The 24,362-nt window shown below is 40.9% G+C and overlaps 1 protein-coding gene across 2 annotated transcripts in view; it reads right to left on the reverse strand.

Annotated features, from left to right (window-relative positions):
- TMEM131L (transmembrane 131 like) overlaps positions 1–24,362 on the reverse strand; it is a 167,794-nt gene that overhangs the window by 24,687 nt on the left and 118,745 nt on the right. For both annotated transcript variants that reach the window (XM_027067612.2, XM_027067606.2), the window contains exons 18-26: positions 23,793–23,902; positions 22,716–22,788; positions 19,846–19,973; positions 17,640–17,782; positions 15,201–15,387; positions 14,806–14,991; positions 13,839–13,988; positions 12,836–13,461; positions 6,496–6,644 (exon numbers count right to left, since the gene is read on the reverse strand). In XM_027067612.2, coding sequence (XP_026923413.2) covers positions 6,496–6,644; positions 12,836–13,461; positions 13,839–13,988; positions 14,806–14,991; positions 15,201–15,387; positions 17,640–17,782; positions 19,846–19,973; positions 22,716–22,788; positions 23,793–23,902 — 1,752 coding nt within the window. The remainder of the gene's footprint in view (positions 1–6,495; positions 6,645–12,835; positions 13,462–13,838; positions 13,989–14,805; positions 14,992–15,200; positions 15,388–17,639; positions 17,783–19,845; positions 19,974–22,715; positions 22,789–23,792; positions 23,903–24,362) is intronic.

A 24,362-nucleotide genomic window follows, 5' to 3' on the forward strand; every position in this document is an offset into this window, starting at 1 on the left:
AGAGGCATCGTTACGGTCTCTGAATATAGGCAAGAGTGATTAACGAGAGTGCAGGGCACGCTGGACTCCGGTGAGTGGAATGACAGAGAAGCAGAGTGCATGAGCAAACACAGACAGGAACAGAAACAGGGTGTGGACAAGAGAGGGAAAAGACTGAGGACATACTGAGGAATGAAAAACTAATGAATGGACTTGCTGTGTGTGTGTGTGTGTGTGTGTGTGTGTGTGTGTGCGTGGTGGGGGCTGGGGGGTGGGGGAGAGGGAGGGAGGAACAATGGGAAGTGAAGAGGAAGGGCTCCAGTCAGGCTTGGAGAACAGGCCAGCACTGGCAGTAGCAGATGGCGGGGGGAGGGGGCCGGGAGAGAAAACCAGAGACCCAGAGCAACAGACTTGTGGAGAAATGAGAGGCAGACTAAAGGCACAATCTGGCTCTTTGCTTTCCAGTAGAGGGTGTCACACATAGCGGGAGGCAGGACCAACCAGGGAACGAGTCCATGCAGAGTTGCAAGTAAGACCACAACTGTGAGGCCAGACAGCCCAATGTGAATCTCACTCCATGCCTGCAACTGTGATCTTGAGCAAGTTACTTAGCTTCTCTCTGCCTCAGTTTCCTGAATCTTCCTCAAAAGGCTGTTGTGAGTGTTACGTAGTAAGAATTCTATAGAAGACCTGGCTATTATCACATTATTGAATTATTTGAACCAGTGAAGTTCTCTGATAGCCCTGGTAAGAAGGGACAATTTCATTGATTACAGGGTGGGGAAATAAAAAGATTTCCTAAACTTTAATAAAAGCAAATGAAAAAAATCAAAGAAAAACCACAGATTTCACAATACATTCTTCAAGCTGCTGTATATAAGTAAAAGCAAATAAAAGAGGGAAAGGGCCGATTAAGAAAAAAATCGGATACACTATTTGATAGGCAGAGTCAATACCGTGCTGTATGTTCTTAAAGAAAATAAGAAAAACACATGCAACAGAAAAACAGGCAAAGGACATGAAATAGAAATTTGCAAAAGAAATATAAAAGGCTAAAAACCATGAAGACTTCACCCAAAATACTTAATAATGAAGTATGTTTTTAGGAAAGGCAAATTATAGACCAGCTTGGATCTCATCTTTCCATTTTGGTTTTAAAAACCACGAGTGTATTTACACTGCATGTTTCTGCCTGCAAACACCAGGAGAGGGCTGGGGGGGCAGAGTGCCGTTAACACAGTCTGCCTCTGAGCAGCACAAGTGGAACTGGGCGAGACATTCACTTCTAATTTATTTTAAAAAATGAAAAAGATTTCAGCGGTAGGATTTTGGATGGATGAGTTTTTACTTGTTTTTCGGAATAGGAAAGTGCTGATTTTTCCCTGGTGAGAGATGCAAAGTGAAAGAAAACATCCCTATCTCGATGATCAAGATTTTGCATGACACATGGGGCTGCTGGGGGCAGAGGAAGCCAGCTTTCCTACACCATCCATGTGAACGTGAATCCACCTTTCTGGAACGCAATCTGGGGCACACATGAGGATACTCTCTAATCCTACTTCTAGAAATCTCTAACAAGGACACAGCAGGTATACAGGGAAGACTTAAGAACAATGTAGCTCATCATAGCGCTATTTACGAAAATAACAAGCTGTAAATTAATGTCCAGTCACAGGGGAATGGTTTAGGATTAGGGGCATAGTTAAATGACCGAATGTTATGTAACCACTGAAAGTTCCCTTTGTTTTGAACGTGAGAAAATTCAGAATTATTAGCATGATTAGCAAACCTACATCTACATAATGATGATGCTGAGGTTTTTAAAAAGTTGTATAAAAAAGAAATAGGGATATAGAAAAATGTACAAAGTGGTTCATTTTGGATAGACTTTTCTCCCCGCTGCCCCTTCCTTATGCTTTTGTAACAATCATAAATTCCTTTTCTAAGGGGAAAAAAATCTGCTTGAAAAAATAAACAGCAGGGCTACGGTTAAAATTTAGTTTGTAGCTCTTAAATCTGGGCTTCAACCTTCTTTGCCAATAAATCTACAGGAATGTTCCCCATGTACTATAGACAGATTTATACAATTTTCTAAGCTGCAAAGTTAGGCCCTAAGAATGTATAAGAAAAACAAACATTGAGTGCTGCCCTTGGGAATGTGTTTATTGAGAACGACTTCTCCAAACGAACAATGAAATGGAAAGCACACACTTGCAAGGTTTTAAAGAGATGCTCTGCAAAACAGGGAGTGAGTCATGGAGACAGCAAAACAAATGAGGGACTATGGTCCCTCAGATCCTCCAGCTGGTGGCATCCTTCCTGTTGAGGGGATTGCCATCATCTCTAGGTGCAGATGTCTCTCTTATACAGGCTCCCAGGCCAGAAAAGGAAGGAGGAGCTCACATGACCCCTGGGACTGTGCACGAGCGAAGTCTGAGCTCCAGGGATAACGAGAAAAAAGAAGAGGCCCAAGCACAGAGGCCTGGGTCTGTCATGGGGGCCAGAGGCTGAGTCTGAAGTGGGGGAATGGCACCCACCTGTGACAGATGGATGCCAGCAGCACCACCACTGAAGCACAGTTCCTCGGGGCCACCTCCTCCTTGTGGCCCTCAGATGGAGGGACCTGGCGTGAGTCCCAGCTCGCAGGCTGTGCAGCCACTGAGTGATCATATCTCAGTGTTGGTTTCGATCTCGCTACAGGGCAACATGGAAGTCTCCAAAGCCCTTATCAGGAGGATGTTAAGGTTCAACCCTTACCTTCACCCATTCCCTCCTACCTCAAATTCAATGACTTTATTTCTGCTCCTGAAAGCACAGCCCGTCTTAGTCTTCTGGCCTCGCTTCCAGTACATCTGCTATACCTGCACCCTCAAGCCGTCCACAGCTACACCACCACCCGAGGTTCACACTCAGGCCCCTGCTCTTCCCTCTGTACATACACATCTCGGAGAACTCAGTGTCCTCTTTCAGTTCTAACCTCCACAGGCACAGCTCCCATTCAAGCCCTGGATCCGTATCTCTGGCTGTCACTAACGAACACGGTCATTTCCTTTCTACTTACCCCTTGTCAGTGCTTAGTAAGTGCGCTACTCTAAGCACTTACCACATGAACTCATCTATGCCTCACAATGCTAGGAGGTAGGCAGGCTATTATCATCCTCATTTGTCAGATACGGAAACTGCGATGTTAAGTAACTTGCCCAATGTTATAGAGCAAGTAAGTGACCACCTGGATTCAAACCCAACAAGTCTGGCTGCAAAGTCCATGCTCTTAATTTGCAACATTGCTTTGATAAACATAAAAATGAACTCATAAGTCAGAATTCCCCATCTTCTAGTTAGCCAGACTTAAAACCCTGGAGTTACTTTTGCCAGTGATTGTATAAGAGAAGACAGCTCCTCTCCTTTGTGCAATTAGGTGCAGGGAAGTCCTATTAGTTTTTCTTCTAAACTCTTACCTTCTCTTCCTACCCTTCACCCTTGCTCCTGCCCAAACACAGCCCTACATCACACCTCCCAGCAGAGTAACAGCCTCCTTATGAGAAGACAGCTGGTGCCCATCTCTGCTCTCTATAACCCAGCCTCCAAAACATTCAGACTGACCCTCCAAAAATGCATTATCCACACATTCATTCAAGCATTTACTAAACAACTACACTTTATAATCTTTGTAACAGCCATTCTGCCCGTCTTTGTGAAACTGAACTGAAAAATACTCAATTATGACCTTCAAGAAACTCACAGCCTATAGGCTATTTTCCACCACCCATCCACACGCCAGTTCAGAAACCTTCCATAGCACTCCATCATTTGCAGCAGGGTCCCCCCCAAACTGGCCACCCTTCAGCCAAATCCTCTGGCCAAACCCTTCAGCCAAAAGAACTTTGTTTGGACAGATGTGCTTTTAAAAATCTGACTCTGAAATTTATTAGCAAGCAACCCACTACTGTCCAATTCTCTATAGGCATCATCACTTTGATTGCTGTGCTCACCCAGTTCACTATTTGTGCTTCTGGCTGAGGTCTAGGGGATAAAATCTAAATTTTCAATTGGTATGCAAAGGCCTTTCCCATCTGGAAGGTCTCCCACTCTTCCCTCCCATTACTTCCCACTCCTGATTGAGCTTCTTCTCAAAGATGATCTCCTACAGCTCCCAGTTATGCTGTGGGGTTCAGGGGTGCTGCTGCCCACCTTCCCTTCTTTGCCTGTCCACGTTTCTATCTGAAATCCCTTCCACCATGGACTGATTGGGGCACTTGACTACTTAGAAATATCTTGTCCTTCTTTAAATGCTGCAAACTCCCAGTTTGGAATGTCTAGGATATCTTTATTTTGTATCATATTCATGTTATTTAAATGAAAAACCCATGTTGGTTATGAAGTTTAAGCAAAAATAGAAGAATATAGAGAAGGAAAAAAGAATCACCCCAAATCCCACCACCCAGAAATAACCAGAGTCTGCCACTGATTATTTGGCAAACCTTATTTTTTACTATCTCTCTATGAACCTACATACACATTAGGATGGCAAGACAAGTGACAGGAATGATTCATAATATTGGAACGATGTATTATTCTTAAATAAAAAGTTAAAGCTCAGTTTTATTTGAATTTAACAAAAGTAACTGAAGTAGAACCCAGGGAACTGCCAATGTTCAAATAATCATTTCTTCTTTATTAATTGTTTAACGTTAAGAAAGATAGTGAAGGACATTTTCATTAAGTTTTCACCCTATTAAGTGCTATGTTCCGTTTTATACAGTATGGACTCTCTACCAAGAAAAATAACATTAAAACTCACTATCACCTACCATTCAATACCATCTCTCATTTTTGCAGATTGTTACCTTTTCATTTTAAAATATGCAATCTGTTCTGCAATTATAATTGCTAACTGTTTAGTTTTAATTGCGGGTGGAAAATGGACAGAAATCCCGCAACAGACCTTTAACACAGCTTCGGTAGTCCTGGGTCCTTATTTTCACTTCTAGCTTAGTTAGTTAAATTTCATTAACTTCATTTTTTAAGAACGACTCATGATGAACTCACCTGTGTTTAAGGATGCTGCTGTCTTCGCACTTAAGTGTCAACTTGGCTAGAGTATTCTTGCTCACATTCTCATTCTCTCCAAGATATGGCTCCCTGTGCCCTGGCATGAGATTTTTCTACCAAGTAAGGCAAGCCTGAGCTGGTGTTTCTCCATCTTCTTCACCTCCTTGCACTGTTCTTTAGGCTTTAAGTTCAATAACTATAGCCAGGCTGTGCCTGTGTCCATTGCTATGTGTCAGTTTTTCCTGGTGTACCCCGTGTGCCCTTTTATTCTATGAATTCCATTCTTCCCTTGTATCAGGAAAATTTTCTTCGATTTCATCTCTGAATAAATATGTTTCAGATTTATTTCCTGGGCCATTTACTTAAACACTCATTATTCTTCTGTTGGACTGGTTTTGTCTTTCTTTGCCCCATATCTATCACCACCTTTTCTCTAACTGCTTCCAGCTCTTCAATTTTTTCCCTCACACTCGCTCTGATTATCTTAAAGCCTTTCTCGGGGTCAAATAATTCAAGTTTTAGCAACTGTCTGTGTAACGTCATTTGGGTCTTCATTTCTTAGCTTTATAATATCTCTTTTAACCTCATCCTGGTGTATTGATTTGCCTTTATAAAAGCTCTCATTTTATGGAGTTCATTTTCTATAGTGAGAAGTATGAAGAGTTTTCTTCAGGTCTCTGGATATGTTTTCTTCTACATTAGGATCTTTACCTGTCTTCTGTGTTCTACTCCTTTCATTCGCTTTTACTGTGTGTGTGTTGGGGGGGCGGTATACAGTGTATATCTGCATAGTTAGAATGCTATGTTTTTCCCACTGGGCTTTTACTAATACACAGATAGCTCTGTTCTGAAATAAAGTAGGTAAATTCTCCTAAATACCTTTTCTACCTTTCTCCTTCACCTGTTTGCTTTTGCCTATGAGATATGGGGCTGGGTTCTGCTCTCTAGATGCTCTTTGGTAGGCTACACTAGAGAGAAGGGAGAGGGTTTGCCAGGACAGTGTGCAACTATGTTCTCTTTTCTGGGAACCTGTTGCACAAGTGCCCACTTGCTTGAGCTAGATAGGCATCCCTTTCCTGTGGATTTTGGCCTATGCTTCCAACTCAGCAAGAGCAGACCCTAAAATGGATGTTGGGTAACAACTGGAGAAAAGGGACTGGTTCTACTCCACCGTCTTTACCAGGAGTTAACCCATCTGCTTAAGAACAGCTTCCCCAGAGAATAAAAGATAAAAGCTATCTGATGTTACTAGAAATTATCTTAGCGTCTCCTATGGAATTAGAAGATAAATAAAACTTTCCAAACACCTCAAACTCACCACTTACAAGTACAGATTCAAATGCATAACTAGCCCCCTCACTGAAAAGTATGAAATATATGTGGACAGTCACTAGACAGATATTTGCTCTCTAAGCCCTAAAAATGGGTTTTGTCCTAATAGGCAAGAGAAAAAGGAATACAGACCTCGACTGAAGGTATGTCCTGTTTCTCAAAACATATGTCTTCTTTAGATGCTTTGTGGATCTTCTTTTCTGAGGACGACTTTGTGTCAACCTTTTTCAAAGTTTCACAGCTGTCTACTTCATTCTTGACAGGCACTTGCTGGTTATTCCCTTGAATACATAAAAACGATTTAATCTCTAGCTAATTATTTCCATTCACATTCCCATAGTTAAATCTCTTTCCCACACCAATCTAATTTAATGAGATTTAGACTTAAAGATTGTTCCCGACATTCACGATGCTCTAGAAATGTGCTGACCAGTAAAACCGTGCTTACGTTACGAGTTCTACAAAAAGTCTTTAAAAGAGATTGAGGGAAAAGCCTGAGGCGGTACACCATTATTTATAGCAGCATTATACCTAACAGCCAATAGGCAGAAACAACCCAAGTGTCCCTGGACAGATGGACAGACAAACAAAATGTGGTATACCTACAGTGGAATAGCATTCAGCCTTAAGAGGAATGAATCATTGCCCAACACCGTGGGCAATATTATACTTAACACTATTGAGGTGTATACTCAAAAATGATGGAGATGGAAAAGCAAAGGAAGGAAATTCTGACACATGCCACAACGTGGATGAACTCTGAAGACCTGAGGCTAAATGAAATAAGCCAGTCCCCCAAAGAGAAATACTATACGATTCTCCTTGTGTGAGGGACCTAGAGTCGTCAAATTCATAGAGATGGGCTGGCGGGAGAGGGTAGAGGTACTCACTGCTTAATGGGTATAGAGTTTCTTTTCATGACAGTGAAAAGGTTCTGGAAACGGATGGTGGTGATGGTTGCACAACAATGTGAATGTACTTAATGCCAAGGAGCTTTATAATTAAAATGGTAAATCTTATGTTATGCCTATTTTACCCCAATTTTTTTGAAGCTGGTGAGGGGAAAGAGGGGTAAAGGCCTTGGCTTCCAGTCATGACCCAGTCCCTTATTAGTTTTCAAAGTAAATCTCTTAAAGTTGCCTGAGTTTCTTCAGTTTCCTTAGTTATAAAATGAAAATACCACTTTCTCCGCCTGCCCCGACTGCTACAAAGATGAAATCAGAAGACCTATAAATGGAAAGAATCCCCCACCAAAACTACATGACCCGTTTCAGGGCAGGTCCTCCTCCCAGTCGGGGCGCACCTGCCCCCAGCAACCAGGGCCTGTACCCTGTAAACGAGCAGATGAATCACAGGGCAAAAAAGCTGGTGCTGGTAGAAACCTCATGTGAAAACATGATTTTCCTACTTTTCTTTCAAGTGATTTCATGCCTAAGTGTATTTCTTCTTCCATCCCTTACTTCAAAATAAAGTCAAAGCAACGTCAACCCCACAAAAACTGGCCTCAGTGTTCTAATATGAAACAAAGCATTTCAATACCTTCTCTTTTTTTCTTGAACTGAGACTTCCCTTACCATACCTTTGCAATCTGAGAAAGTTTAGACGGCCCGGCAGCTATTTCACAAGGAAGCAGGCTGCAGGCTTGGTGATGCAAGCCTGACCTCACCTCAGCAGGGGCTCCAGTCCGGCCCTGCTTTGGGACCTGGTGCAGGAAAAGTCTGTGCCCGGAAAATGAAATGAGCAGTTCAATCCCTCCTGATTCTGAAATTCTGAAGCTGAACTCACTCAAAGCAAGATATATACATCTTACAAATAACACTTACAAGGGAAGCATGCTTTTATTTTGTTAATGGAAAATGGTAAGTATCACAGAACTATAAAAACGCTGGGAAGCATTAATTGCTCTAAGACACAAATTGGGTGTTCAGACAACTACAGAGGAAAATATCCACCATGATGAAGTGGTAAAGGAAAGAGCCAAGAACAAAGGAGGCAGGATCCAAAACAGAAAAAGAAATCATAAATAAGGACATCCCTTCGGATTCTGGAAACCATACATATAAAACAGAACACATACATTCTCCCAAAAAATGTGCCGCTAACTTTCCTAGAGTCTTAATTCGTGAGAAAATGGATTTCCTTACGTGTTCTTCCGGCCAAGAACAGCACTAAAAGTATTAGTCGTCAAACTTTCTCAGGAAGGATCCAAAGTTAATATCCAACACTGAACTATCCCCAAAAGTGCTAAAGCACTTAGTAACACCTTCTGTGGGGCTGGGAATCAGGACAAACAGTAAAAGCAATACTTTTTTTTATTTTATTTTTTTAACGTTTTATTTATTTTTGAGACAGAGAGAGACAGAGCATGAACGGGGGAGGGTCAGAGAGAGGGAGACACAGAATCTGAAACAGGCTCCAGGCTCTGAGCTGTCAAGCACAGAGCCTGACGCGGGGCTCGAACTCCCGGACCGCGAGATCACGACCTGAGCCAAAGTCGGACACTTAACCGACTGAGCCACCCAGGCGCCCCCCCCCCCACTTTTTTAAAAATTTTTTTTAGTAAAGGCAATTCTAGTAACAAGTTCTTCATTGAGTCTTTGAGAAACTCTAACATGACAATATCTAAGAATTTAGAAATTCATTTACTAAATGGAGCCATCAAAGTCATCTTATTAGGCACGCTTACTTACTTACAGTGTTATACAACTTTCTTATACCCATTTCACAGAGCCAGTGTTTGAGCCACAAAGATAAAAAACAAATAAAACAGGGAACAAGTGAACTCAACTAGAATCCTGCTTAAACTTTTATGGTATCAAATCTAATCAAGTGTTATATTTTGAGTAAAAGCTAATCTTCAAGGTATTAGTATCTATAAGTAAAATGAGACTATTTGAATTTTTCAAATATTCGTATTTCAGAAATTTGGAGTGTCTATTCAGTGACATCTTCCATGTATTGTTAATTCCAAGGCTTAGGGTATTATTCAATTTAAAAGTTTATTATCCTTTACATTGTTATAAGCAGAAAGCAATAAAAGGGCGCCTAGGTATCTCACTTGGTTAAGCCTCCAACTTCAGCTCAAGTCATGATCTCATGGTCTGTGGGTTCAAGCCCCGCATCGGGCTCTGTGCTGACAGCTCAGAGCCTGGAGCCTGCTTCAGATTCTGTGTCTCCCCCCTCTCTCTGCCCCTCCCCTGCTTGCTCTCTCTCGCGCACGCCCTGTCTCTCAGAAATAGACATTAAAAGAAAGAAAGCAATAAAATAATTGGCTGACTATTCCTCTTTCATAGTGCTGAGGCCTGCTGTGTGTCTTTAGCCTTAATTCCAGAGATCATTATTTTTTAATTGTACGGTCAAATACAGATCTAGAATTGTGATCACACAATTTAAAAATAATACACATTTGAAAAGAGACATATTTAAAAGATCATTTACGTTACACACAGAGCTCTACTCTTGTCAGACGCTCAAAAGACTCTGGAATACGTAACAAATGTTTGAAAAATTGAGCTGTGGTTTGACAGGTGGATGCCAAGAAAACTGTGTGTGAAAACAGAGCTCTGAAGCATCTGTCAACAGACTTCCTGTGTATGGGGAATTTTAATTTATGACTTACTACAAGGCCTCTCAGAAGAAGGCCGCAGAAAGAACAGGAAGGGGGTGAGACACATTTCTTTTATTCAGAAAATAAATTCTGTGTTTTTCAACAACAAAACTGAGCATGTAGTGCCAGAGCCATTAATATTCACCTTGGAATATTTTTTTCTCACACAATATGTCACCCTCAGGAAAAATTAAAAAGCCTCAGAATAGGAGAAGGCAAACTTCCTCACATGCCTCAAGGAGGTCTGTCAGGTTAATAAAAGCACTTCAGGCACTCTTAGGAGACAGACCGCCTGCCCCCTTCCCCTTTTTCCAAAAGCAATCTTATCACTGAATTTGCCTCTATGGAACATTTGTGTACTTTAGAAGGAGCTAGGATGTGGCAAACACACTAGCTGCTTTCCCCTGAGCAAACAGAAATTCCCCATTCTAGTGGGCCACACAGGAAACGAGGTGGAGGGACCTGGGATTCCCAACCAGCCGGCAGGCTAAGTTCAACTATTAACACAGAAGCTGTTTTCTTCAGGTTCTAGAATGATTTTGTGACGAAAACACGTTTTTCACAAAGTAAAACACTTTTCAAAGCAAAAAAAGAACCAACGCTCAAAGTTGGAAGTGAAAATTTGGAGAGTTCTCATATACAAATGGTTTTCTCATCCTTGAGCATTCTTCACACGTTATGGACTCCCTGCCAATTATATGCCTGTTCACCATCTGCCAGCTTATTACAATGCTTTCCTTTAAAATCTGATAAAAGCACCCCAAGCCCTTGACATTACTAAAAAAAACTCCAAATCCTATCTTCAAACTACAAATATCTTCCTCTAGAATTCTCAGTCCTTTCTTATTTTTAAAATTGTCAATTCTTTAAAATGTCTACATTGTAAATGGATGGCAGGCAACCTAATTTTTTTAACCTCTTTGATATTTTCCTAGAATAGTGCTGTGAACAGAAAACAGAACAAAACACATGTCAATGAATGGCTTTCCCTGCGAGGAATCTCCTGCTGACATACTAATTCCGGAGAGAAATCCAGCACTGTGAATTAGCACCTCTAAGTTTGCTGGTCAGAACATGGTGGAAAGCCAAAGTTCTTTCATCAGTCCTTACTTGATCTGATCAACAATCACCCGGATACCACTTAACATATTACTGATCTAACCAAAGAGCAGTTTTTAAAGACTTCTTATTGAGAGATACTTGTTTCCATTTAAAACACAGATTAGCAATCTGCACAGAAGGGAAAGATTCTGGGCAGGAATGACATCTATGATGATACAAGCAAGTCCTTTGTTTCTGGACCTCCAATACGAAGTTCACGCACACTTGCTGAAGTATTACTACATGGCCATCTATGCTCCACTATGGGCATTAAACATCAAGTATTGGACAGGAGGGACCTGAAGCACAAATGTGAATCCTCTGACCCACTCTAGCGCTGCACTTTGGGCCCACGTCTCCACATTTTAACCCACTTCAAAGTACTGCAGTGCAGCAAAAGGTCCTTCCCATCTATCTATCCACAAGGCCATGGCCACTGCACTCTGCAGGCACATTTATGCAGATGACTAGTGGACGCAAGGGGCCACAGAAGCACCTCAAACAACTATGGTTTTAGGCTTACGTAAAGTCAGCCTATGTTAGATCCTGTGCTCAGGCCTAAATAATACCAAACAAGGAAAACCCTGGTAGGATTCACCCCTAATCTCACTTTCACAAATGTTTTGCAGCCTGGGCCCCATGGAAATGGAACAATAGGCAGCCCCCTGCCCTACCACAAAACATCCTCAGACCAAGTATGCTATCATTTGAGGATCTGGTTGAATGCTTCATCCGGAGTGCGTGCTCACACGCCGGGTGGACAGAACACAGGGGACGGCGTCAACCCTGCAGACATGATTCCACCTCAAATACGTGCACGGATACCAGGGAAACGGTACAAACTGGTTGGAACAAGACGCACCAGGAATACATGTGCAGTTGCCTGACCTTGCTCCACTCGCTCGGAGGACTCCAGCTTTGAAGTTAGAGACGTCCTTTTATGGAACACATAAAATTCACTTCGGGTTTTTAACTACATGCATACAACTCATCAGAAACTGACCAATCCATAATATTTCTCTATCCCCTCTACAGTAACAGGGAGTGAAACACATTAGATGTTTTAATAAGATCAAAGGTGACTGATTTTTCCAGATTAAAAAGTGTCCAAAATCTGACTTTTACCAGGTACAGAAATGTGCATATTAAGATGATCAGAACGACTAAGAAAAATAAGCACGGGCTCTTATGCCAAAAGCCAAAGGGGTCAGTTAAAGCTTCACGACAATGTTACATATAGGTAGTTTTCTGAGTCCAGTCCTGCCTACGCTTTCACTAACCGCCTTTGCTCTAAGAGAACATCTGTCTTTTTTAACCAAGGGACACAATTAGACAAGAATCAGGACCAGGGAACATGAGACGGTAGCAGCTGTTAAATATAAAAAGTTGGTAAGTTTTGTTCGGTCAGAAACATTTTATGAGCAGATTAATTTTCACAAATAGTCTGAAAATCCAAGATATAAAATAATTAGAAAGTGGTGTCCATATCCTCCCAATAAAATATGACATTCCCAACCCTCTAAACACATGTACTAAAAGTATACTTCTTAGCCACGACATTCTAAAAATGTGGTGCCTCCTCCTAAGCTTTTCATTTTGCAAACCGTACTTCAACATTTACACCTTTGCTTTAACTCTGTGCAAGAACTAAAAATTCAGCATCCATGATTAAACCTAAAGTCACAAGTGAGAACAAATTCTGTTAAAAAAACAGACCGAAGACAAACCGGAGAGAAAAGTCATCCAGGAGGATGAAAAGATTACCATTATTCTTCCCGGAAATCTCTGGCAAGTCTGACTGGTACTGAGGTGCACTTCTTGACAAGTGATTTTCAGGTAGTTTCTTAGAGGTCTTCAGAGAACAGAGCTCTCTCTCCTTGAGTTCACCTATGTTTTCTGAAGTTTTAATATCCGTTTCCTTAGGAAACATACATGTCTGTATTTCCTCCTTCATATGACATTCTGAAGAAGGATGATTGACCATAACTGTGTTTTTCAGTGTGTTTTCTTCTTTATTCAGTAAGTTTTTGGGAAGGGTTAAATTCTTTTGCAGGTTGACATTTATGCCACTTGCGTATTTGAGGTTTATCCAGTTCTCACCCATAACATCAGTGCACACGTCCTCTCTAGGGGCAGACACGGGGCTGCCCAGGGCTGGAGTCTGTCTCTCCTCAGCAGCAGTGTTGGCACTGCTGGCAACAGGTGGGCTAGGTCTGTGTTTGCTGTAATAGACTGAGCACTTGTGCTTCTTCTGAGAATGACCGTAGGTACCGGGGCTCCTCCTTGCTGCGTTCTGGATCCTGCTTTGTGGAGTGTTTACTGGAAGACAGCTCTTCCCTCTGCCTTTATCAGAGGGGCCATAGGTATCAAGAAAGTTCTTACAATTGCTCCTGAGTGGAGGAAGAAAAACATTTAACATCAAGCCAAGTGGAATCAAACCCTACCCCTCTGTTTCTAAAGCCGTGAGAAAGAAGTGGCCATCGGTACTGTGTGTACTGGGGAGTTCTATCTTTCCTTCTTCCAAAGCCCCCTGGGTTTTACAAACTAAGTCCTTATATGAAGTCTATCTTATTGTAAAAGGACTATTACAGCCTCAATGACTTAAAGAAAATTTTACGAATCTAAACCTGGACTCAGAATAGTATTTATATCACCTTAAAATAAAATCAGAACGAAGTAATATCAAAGGTGAGAGCCCCTTCCCCCCCAACACACACACACACACACACACACACACACACACACACACACACACAGAAATTCTTACTTGTGAGAATGGGAGCTAATTACATCCATCGAACTATTGTTTTGCTGCGAAGATGAGCTAGCATTTTGCCTCTGTCTTGTTTTCATGAATTCCATAAGAATGTACTGTGCTTGTTGGAAGGCTATTAAAATCACACCCAACAGGGACAAACTGAGGAAGAAAGCAATGGGGTTCATTACTGCATGGTTCTGACTGGCATTAAAAAGACCAGCTCTCTTACAGAAGAGCAGTGGATGTTTGATGCAAAATGTCTAAAGATGTGGTATTGGGATTCCCTAAGATGTATGATATCATACTTTCTGATATTAAAGATTAAAAAAAAAAAACCCAAGTTTCTAAAAATGTGCATACTTGTAAGTTTGACATTCCAATTCCATTTTTAAAAGCACTTGTGGGGCGCCTGGGTGGCTCAGTCACTTGAGCGTCCGACTTCGGCTCAGGTCATGATCTCGCAGCTCGTGAGTTCGAGCCCTGCGTCGGGCTCTGTGCTGACAGCTCAGAGCCTGGAGCCTGTTTCAGATTCTGTGTCTCCCTCTCTCTCTCTGCCCCAACCCACTCGCATTTTGTCTCTGTCTCTCTCAAAAATAAATACACATTAAAAAAAAAAATTTAAAAGCACTTTCATGATAAAATCTAAAAGGGTGGTTCTAGTCTTCCAATCTCAAATTGCCACTGCACTGGGCCAACAGGAGTCAAAGTCGTATCTTCCCCTGTGACGGCCAGTGAAAACATATGGAGCACAATGGTCTATGATACTTCTAGGTCCCATGAATCTCTTACAATTCATTTACTATTATCTTAAAGTTTATCAGTTACTACTTTGTCTACTTCATGTGTATCAGGGTTCGCAAAGAAATACAAATTTCACTCAATTCAGATGCTTTGAATATGCTATTTGACTATTCATAAGCTCTTACACCCAGGCAATAGACAGTTTCTTGCAACTCGTCCAAAGGCGGGAGCATACCTGACAAAGAAGACTGTGAGCCTCCAAAACGACTCCTCCCAGCTGGGTCCTGGAACCACGTCGGCACACAGAGGCAACAGGTGATGAGGGAGGGTCACATTGAGAGTGAAGTGAAATTCTAGGTCTGCTGCAGTCACAAGAGTCAGCTCACGAATGACCCAGGAAGAGGTAAAGTCAGGAGTAAACCTGGTAACAAAAGACTCATCTTTATGAACTTGATTCTTTTAATTCCAGGCACAAAACAAAGTAATCACAATAGCAGCCAAATTTCTTACTTACCATAAGTATTTATATAAAAACAACTTAACATGTCTTACCAATGGAAAAAGGTCCCTCCACCCCCACATTATTAAATGCGCCACAAAACTTAAATGAGGTTAAAACTCAATGCTTACACAATGCTGATATCTCGGGATGTGTTTGGGGCCAGGGAAAATTGATGACAATCTAGCACTTCGAATCCATAACCTTGGCAATTATACCCATTAATTTTCAGAGATGTCACAGTTATAGGAAGTGGTCCAATATTCTCAACTTTAAAGTTCTTTGTAATAGATAAAATTTGCTTGCTGTCTTTCAGTTCTAGTGAGGACAGAAAGTAATATTTAGTGTATACGAACTGCAAAATTTACTTAGCATAATTTATTGAATCAAAAAACTATGACATGTATTATTAAAATGTGAAAAAAAATTCAATATAAGCTCAAAGTATGACTTCTATCTAATTTCTAGAACAGTTACAGATTTTCTTATACTACCAGGATACAATAAAAACATTTAACTAATCAAGATTTTTAAGTTAAATGACCTTCCTAGGTACCAACAGTAATCAAAATCTCTTCTTTGTTCTTTTACTTAGTGAAGGTTAAGGTTAGGGATGCCTGGGTGGCTCAGTCAGTTAAGTGTCCAACTCCTGATTTTGGCTCAGGTCATGATCTCACAGGTTCATGAGATTAAGCCCCGCGTCAGGCTCTGTGCTGACAGTGTGGAGCCCACTTGGGATTCTCTCTCTCCCTCTCTCTCTCTCTCTCTCTGCCCCTCCCCTGCACATGCTCACGTACTCTCTCTCTCTCAAAATAAACTTAAATGTTGTTTTTTTTTAAAAGGTTAAGGTTAGAAGTTTATTCTTTTCAGAAGCCAAATAGTTTGGATATCCCTAGGCACTATGCACACTTTGCTCCCAGTATCTTCACATTGAACAGGGACCAGTTAAGAGCAAGTGTGTGTGCTTCTAGAAACATGACTCAAACACCCACTACATTCAGAGGAAGTAAGTCACCAAGTCCCTGCAAAAAAAATGAGAGCACATTTTATATAGGGAGTTTAAAAAAGAAAGAATTACCACAATTTTAAATTACTCCCATAAATTTACAACCCACAATCTTTTCCATAAAGGGACTAATATCTTATCTGGTTCTATAGTTTTTATAATACTCCTTAATTCTATATTTCAAGGTCAACTCTAAATTACTGAATGAATGAAAGAAAAAATGAATTGTGATGAATGCTGAATGCAAATGGTTAATAAATCGCTTCAAACTCAATGCTCATTTAGCATAGTTTTATTAAAAAAATTCTAATGAGACATTAAATAGTGCTACAAAATTATCCAATAGTTTTCACTAATCAGATTTCTCCACAGGAAGCACAGTGCTATTAAAATGCTTTCAGTGTGTTCCAGAAATTCAAAATTATATAGGAAACAAGACAGAATTTACGAAAAACATTTTATATCTATTGTTTGATTTTTGTTTTAGTTCCTGAGAAAGTTCTTGAACCTAATATAAATAATTTAGAAGTATTTAACTTAAATACACGCACAGTTTGGAAATATCTAATGGAACATTTATGTAAATTTCTAAATCTTCTATGTCTAATACAGTAGCCACTAGACATACGTGGCTACTTTAAATTAAATTAAAATTAGGTAAATTCAAAAAGTGATTTTCGGGGTGCGTGGGTGGCTTAGTCGGCTAAGCGTCGGACTTTGGCTCAGGTCATGATCTCGCGGTCTGTGAGTTCGAGCCCCGCGTTGGGCTCTGTGCTGACAGCTGAGCCTGAAGACTGGCTTCGGATTCTGTGTCTCCCTCTCTCTCTGCCCCTCCCCCACTTATGCTCTGTCTCTCAAGAATAAACATTAAAAAAAATTTAAAAACTTATTTTCTAAGTCACACTACCTATATTTTTAAGTGCTCAGTAACCACATGAGGCTAGTGTCTGCTGTACTGGATGACACAGACACTGAGCATTTCCATTACTGCATAGAGTTCTACTGCTTAGAAATCTTTAGTCTTGTCTCCATTCAGCATTTTGGGGTGATCTTTTTTTTTTTTAACGTTTATTCATTTTGAGAGACAGAGAGAGACAGAGCATGAGCGGGGAAGGGGCAGAGAGAGAGGGAGACACAGAATCCGAAGCAGGCTCCAGGCTCCGAGCCGTCAGCACAGAGCCCGACGCGGGGCTCAAACCCACGAACTGTGAGATCATGACCTGAGTCAAAGTCGGACGCCCAACCGACCGAGCCACCCAGGCGCCCCATGGTGTGATCTTTTTATGATGATGTAGCCTCTTACTATTTATCTTAAGTATTTGACACTATACTGATAATTCAGCAATTACACTTTTTATGTATGTATTAAGTAAGATGGGTTAAATATCTAAGGCTATTTTTATAAAGTAAAGGCTTATATATGCTAAACGTTTGCCTGATTCAATTATTTGCATCAATGCAATGAATTTACTATAAATTTATAAAGAATCTTCCTATAGAATCCTTTTGCTCTTGGCTTTAGCACCAAGCCTGCCCCATCTGAGTGCCACACCCATGAACTCACGTCGCCGGCAATCCATCAGCGTGGACTCGGGCACCTTGAACCTGAGAGAACCTCCCGAACCAGGAAGCCTTCCGCCCACTTTCAGTAACTCTCTCGCTCCAAACCCTTCCACGCCAATCATGTCGATAACAGTCAAGTTATTCCTATTGGGGCAGCACATACAAATACAAAGGCATTACAACACAGTCACAAGATACAGTGCACTTGGACTTAAACATTCCTAGTTAGCAAGAACAGCTGTAAGGTTTTCAAAGAGAAAATCAATTTAAATAGTGTGGCATCTCCTGGAATTTAGAGGCTATTGACGGGCAACAGAAGCTGCCAATGGGCTCAGAAGAGCCCAGGCAAGCTGACTACAGCAGGAACGAGTGAATGCCCAGAATGTTCCTGATCACCCTCCTGCCTCAGCCCGAGAATGTGAAGCCATGTTTTTCTAATAATCAGCCACCTGGGTGGTGATGAGACCTGCAAGAGCAAAAAAAAAAAAAAAAACAAACACAAAAACTGAAAAGATAAAGTTGGGGTCTCAGAGAAATATTAACAAATTTAGCCTAATTGATACAAACTACTTGCAGGGTGAATTAAGGAGTTTCATAGTAATTGTGACTATTAGAGATTCTGCCTTAGGGATAATTCTAGAAATAAAATCCTACTGTTTCTTTTGAACCAAAGATTTATAATGTCACCCCACAAAATAACATAGATCTACTCAAATCCTTAGTAGTCAAGCAAAAATTCAGACTAGCTTCTGCCTTTTCATTAACTGAAGTCATGACTCCCAGGACAAAAAAAGTTAAATGGAGTAGATGTTTAAAAGGTGTAGACTGGAGTGAAAGCCAGTCATCATTAATGTAAATACTATAGAAGCTGAGAAAACATTCCTAATTAGGCAAAATACAACAAGAGCTTTACACCTTTATCTGAAGGATTAAGAATCTTTAACCATTTAAAAGCCTTTAAGTTAGGTTGGATGACTGATATTATTTACAGAAAAATACTATGTGTCAATATAGAAATATCAAAAGTAAATTAACTACTACAAATAATTTAGACTTTCTTTTCGAGGTGGGATAGCTGAACCTGGGATGAGGTAAATGTTATCTCTGCACTTCCCAGGACCTTAGTTCTTCAACGGAGAAGGAGTTTTAAATGAAAGACGCTGTCAACAGGGCAGCAGGAGTCTTAGTTAAAATGCTTAATAGAACAAACAAGTACATTTTCTTTTTCAGAGCAATTCACTTGCAGAAGAACAAACTCGTGTAATATATTAAAGGAAGTCCAGAATAAGAAAGTCTTCGCTAGCTGATCTGATACTAGAAAAACTCTACAAAGTAACTAAAAGGACATTTATTGAAAATTAGTGTTAGACTTCTCACCAATGCAGAGAGCTTCAACATAGATCTGTATTTACTGTAAATTTTTGAAAGAAAACTCTCAATAAAGACTAACTAAAGATGAAAAAAATTTAATAGTGAGAAACATTTAGCTGCTTAAATTTAGCAACATCTGTCATTTAAAATAAGGAGGGAAAAAAAGGCAATGGGCTCAACAGTCCTTAGTCCATTGTCCTTTGGGGCTACAGAGAGTTCCAGAAGCAAGACAGGTATGAGAGTGATATAAATCCCAACACTGCGAGTGAAAACATACACAGCAGTGTTTCAATTATTTTTCTGAGCTGGGAACATGCGTTCCTAGCACATACGTGTGTGTGTGTCTGCATTTGTACATGTGTCCTGCCCTCAATGACACCAACAGATGAGATGCTGAGCAAAATATACTGTGGCTCTTAGAGAGAAGGGCACACAGCCCCTACTTTACAAGGTGGGAAACTGAGGCACAGAATAAGGTGAAGCCTCACATAGCCTCTCCTCTCCCTCCCATGCAACACAGCCCCATCCCTGAAGGCCTGACCATGAGGTGAATGTCAGCTCTTAGCTAAAGAGATTACATATTCTTGAGACACCTGGGTGGCTCAGTCACTTAAGCGCCCGACTTCAGCTCAGGTCACGATCTCACAGTTCGTGAGTTCGAGCCCCATGTCGGGCTCTGTGGTGATGGAGCCTGCTGCAGCTTTTATATTTCCCTCTCAGAAATAAACAAATACTTATAAATAAAAAATAAAGAGATTATGTATTCTTGAGAGAAAGAGACTTGGACAGACGAGTCAGAGAGAAAGAAATAGGCTCCATGACAGGGACACACCCACCGGATTAGTATGAGGGAGGTAACTTTTCCGTAGTCAGCTGGCGTGAAAACTACGCCGACCCTTTTCATCTCCAGAGGCTGCAAATGTAAGTGGAGGATGCCAAACTCAGATTCCTCAGAAGGCATGCCCTGCAGATTTAATAAATGCAGTGAAATGATTCCTGTGAAGCAAGCTTCCGTCTTCATTACCTGCATTTTAGGGTATAAACATGATTGCTCTTCTTTTAACGTCCAGAGTGGACTACCCTAATCGACGCGCTGAACTTGCTCACTCTGAGAGTTCACACTGATAAACAGTTCCCGAACCACAGCTGAGAAGAGCAGGCAGAGGCTGCAGGACAGCCTGCCAGGGATGCTGGAGAGGGGGATTTGCTTCCCGGCCTGGATGGAAGCTGCGGCTACAAGAGCCATCTCTGCCAAGATGCTCTGAATGCAAACTGTCACTGAGACAGCACACCAAATAGCCTCTGTTTGAATGCTGCGGGGATCTGACCCAACACCCAACTGCTGCTCGACAACCCTATCTTTAATACTGACCTTAGGTTCATACAGAAACCATCTTTAATATATTGCGTCTCTTCACTCAGGAGAAAGAGCTGTGTTTATTCACAAGCTCCTTTATTTTTCCCAAGGTCTCTAACTTTCTCTGATTAATCTTGTGTTCTAAATCCAGTATTCAAGGCTAAAATCTTGTTTTCTAAATCTAGTATTCAAGGCTGAGTTCTTCATCATTTTTCCTCTTTCCACTGTTTTTTTCCAGCTCCTTCTCACTAAAAAAAATTATTAATTTCTTAGCGCTATAATCATATAATCTGCATGGTAATATTTCTCTTTTCTGCAGTCTTGATTTTTGTATTTGTTTTATCCTGCAATTGTTGCTAGTATTTCCCCATGCTATCAGAAGAAATAGCGACAGTGTTTGATTCATTTTCATTAGAACTATAAGCTTCACGAAGGGAGAAACCTCGCTTTACATAGATCTAATATGAATACTGAATAAAACTGATTTTTAGTATTAAAACTGTAATAATAACATGGCACACCTGGGTGGCTCAGTCGGTTAAGCACCCGACTCTTGATCTTGGCTTAGGTCATGATCTCACAGTTCATAGGATCGAGCCCCACAAAGGGCTCCATGCTGACAGCACAGAGTCTGCTTGGGTCTCTCTCTCTCTCTCTCTCAAAATAAATAAGCAAACATTAAAAAATCTGTAATAACAACTGCATCATTTATTAAATCGTTCTTATATGCCAGGCACTGGAATATAAGAAGTCTATAAAATGCTGAGCATTCCATAAATGTTACTGAATCTTCAAACATTATTACGAGTGAGTGAGAGAAGGCTTTAGAGAGGATAAGTAATCTTCCTGAGGGCACAAAGCTAGCCCATGTTAACAGCCTGGACTCAGAACCCTGACCATCTAATTCCCCCTGATCTTAACCGAAGGAACTACATTTCTAACAGCAAACCATCATAAATACGGGTGCCATTCTTTACATAACAAAGAGTTCTAAGAAGAATTTTGAATTAAACTTTAAGTGTCTCAAAGGCATCGATACTATTATTGTCAGTGTAACAAATTCATAACAGTAATGGTGTCTCTTATCACAAAAGGTGTAATATTCTTGGGGGAAACCTTTAGTCACACATGAAAAACTTCTTCCAAACAGGCTGCAGCATTTGTTCAAATCTGAATAGAACGTTTAGACGTAAAAGAAAACTGGCATTATTTTTGGAATTCCAAATTATATACGATTCAACACCAGTGGGGCCAAAGATCTTTTAGTATCCTGGACTAACTTGTCTCTAACAGCCCTGGGAGCCTGCTCAGTGGAAAGGACAACCAGAGGCAATGAGCAGGGCAGGCGTGCTAACAAAACCAAGACCATCCTGCTGCCTAAACTACTTACAAACAGAAAGGGACATTTGCTGTGATAGGTTTCCTATTGTAAGTCTCTGTTAAAAATCCATCTAAAAACTTGCTTTGATGAGTTTTAACTCTTAGTTGGAGGTCATTTGATCTCCCTCGTTCTGCTATTCAAGTTAATCTACAGCCAATAGTCCATCTTTGGAGGGATAAGTGTGGAGAAAGAAGAAAATACCAAGGCATTTCAGTGTGTGCGTGCGTGTGTGCGTGTGTGTGTGTGAGTGTGTGTGTTAATATAGTTGTATGCCCATGTGTGGTGACGTGTGTGGCTGTATTTTTTTAACAGATGCTCTGCGTCTGACTTGATCTCACACATAGGATACTTGTAAAGAGAACTCTCAGCTCTGTACAAAGAGCCACAGAACTACTGAGTGGAAACTAAGAAACAAGGCTGCCAAGTCCCAGAACAACATCCTTTCCACATGACATGTTTACTCCTCTTCCTGAGTATTTGTGCAAGACCTCATGAGCGCCCAGAGGCTTAAGAATTTCAGAAAGACCTTTTTTTTTTTAACAGATGAGGTGAACATCACAGAAACTGGGTGACTTGCTAAAAACATGAAGCCTGTTTAGTAGGAGAAGATGTTCTTAGGTGTATCTTTACCTTATGTCACCTTAAAAAACAATCGATGGGAAATCTAAAAGAGAATTGTAAATTCTGGGGTCTCAGGTTTTATGGTTTTCTACATAGCCCTGATTCAATTGTTATTTCTTCACTCACATGAATCTAAACTATCAAATTAAAATGATTTACAGGCTAACATGAACCATGGGCTCTTGCTGCATTCGTTAATTGGGAAAATCTGCTATGTATACTTCACGCCTAGAATATAAGAGAGCCACATATATTATGTAAAAACACTTGAAACATGACTTGGTGCAGCCATATGCTATGTGTGTGGTTTGTCAGCATTCTTTTTCTATTTAAAGAGGACATCCTACCTGGTAAGGGCAAGCTTTGGTGAGCTGGAATTCACCAGTTGTGAAATTAATCATCTGCATATCGGTGCCAAACCTATAAAGGAAAAAAAAATGTTTGAAATAACATGCAGGTTGCCACTAAAGAAAACAGTGCATGTGTGCACATATACAGATTATGTGAGCACATGTGTTTACATATACGGTTCATCCCATCCTGTCACCACTGCATCCCAGCCCCCTGCATTGTCCTGGGCATACTGGAAGTGCTCAATAAATACCATTGAATGAATGACTTTGGCAGCACAGAATGTAAAGAAGCATATGGTGACAACAGCTCTAAATACAAAGCAATTTTTTTTCCCTCTCCAAACAATACATAAGGAACCTGACAGGAAGTGACTCTCGAGAAAGGACAATTTTGTCTCCCGGTAGACACGTAGCAATGCCCAGAGACATTTCTGCTTACCACAGCTGGGGAGGTCCTACTGGCACCGATTGGGTAGAAGCCAGGGACGCTGCTAACCACCCTCTGAAACACACAACAGCCCCTCCTCCCCCAAACAGAAAATCACCTGGTCCAAAATGTCAATAGTGCTGAAGCTGAGAAACCCAGGGATAAGGGTAAATCCTACTAAGCCAAAGAGGGAAACATTCTAACTGAAACTGTGACTGCTTTGTGAAAATAAGATATAACAGACAGGGACATCATCTTTTCTTTTCTAACACGAGATTAAAATGTACTAAAACACTAAACTCCTTTCTTGTGTTGCCCAGAGATCGCTGTGATTTAGATTCTCAATATGAGAAATACACGTGGGAAAAAATCACAGCTGTAAAGATTCCCTGACCAGAGAAAGTAATATTCTGCTGGGAGCTAGCCTTGTCACAGGAACACCAAAGATACCACGTAACAAGAGAAGCGGCAATTTCCATCAGGTTGTATGTCCCAAGGAGCTGGGTGTGCAGGTACTGGGGCCAATATTGTGTACACCCACATACAGGTTCTGGGTGAAAGATGTGAAGGACTCTGAATAATTCTGAGTCTTAACAGCGTTTCCCAAACACCGTCAGAAAGTCTTCACCAATTGGGTGCTTTACCATTTGTGCAGCAGGCGTACCACAGCCTCGGGTGTAGGATACAAGGAGAGAGGCAGGAGCTGCAAGGAGACCGGCCAAGAGGAAGGGTTCTTCACCACAAAGTACTTCACCTACATATGGGGAAAGGAAAATCAAAACCCCGAGGAAGACATGGCGTTGCTCCTGAGATAATCCCGCCAAGAATTCATAACCTGAATCGAATCATGGGAACCATCATGCAAATCAAATCGAGGGACAGTCTAGAAAATAAATGGCCTGCTTACTTCAACAACATCTCTGCTATGAGAGGCAAGAGAAGGCTGAGAAAGATTACAGGTGATGATCATACAAAGCAAGATCCTGAGCTGGGGAAAAAAAAAAAACCTACCATAAAGTATGTGAGGGGGATAGCTGGAAAATTCTGAATATAGACTGCAGACTCGATAACATTATGATTAATATCACATCCAATTTTAATAATTGCACTTTGGTATGTGAGAAGATGCTCCTGTTCTTAGGAAATCCACAATGAAGTAGAAATAAGGGAGGACATAGCATCTGACACTCTCAAACAGCTCGTAAATGTGTGTG

The sequence above is a fragment of the Acinonyx jubatus genome, chromosome B1, assembly GCF_027475565.1.
Source record: "Acinonyx jubatus isolate Ajub_Pintada_27869175 chromosome B1, VMU_Ajub_asm_v1.0, whole genome shotgun sequence".
In the NCBI taxonomy this organism is placed as follows: Eukaryota; Metazoa; Chordata; class Mammalia; order Carnivora; family Felidae; genus Acinonyx; species Acinonyx jubatus.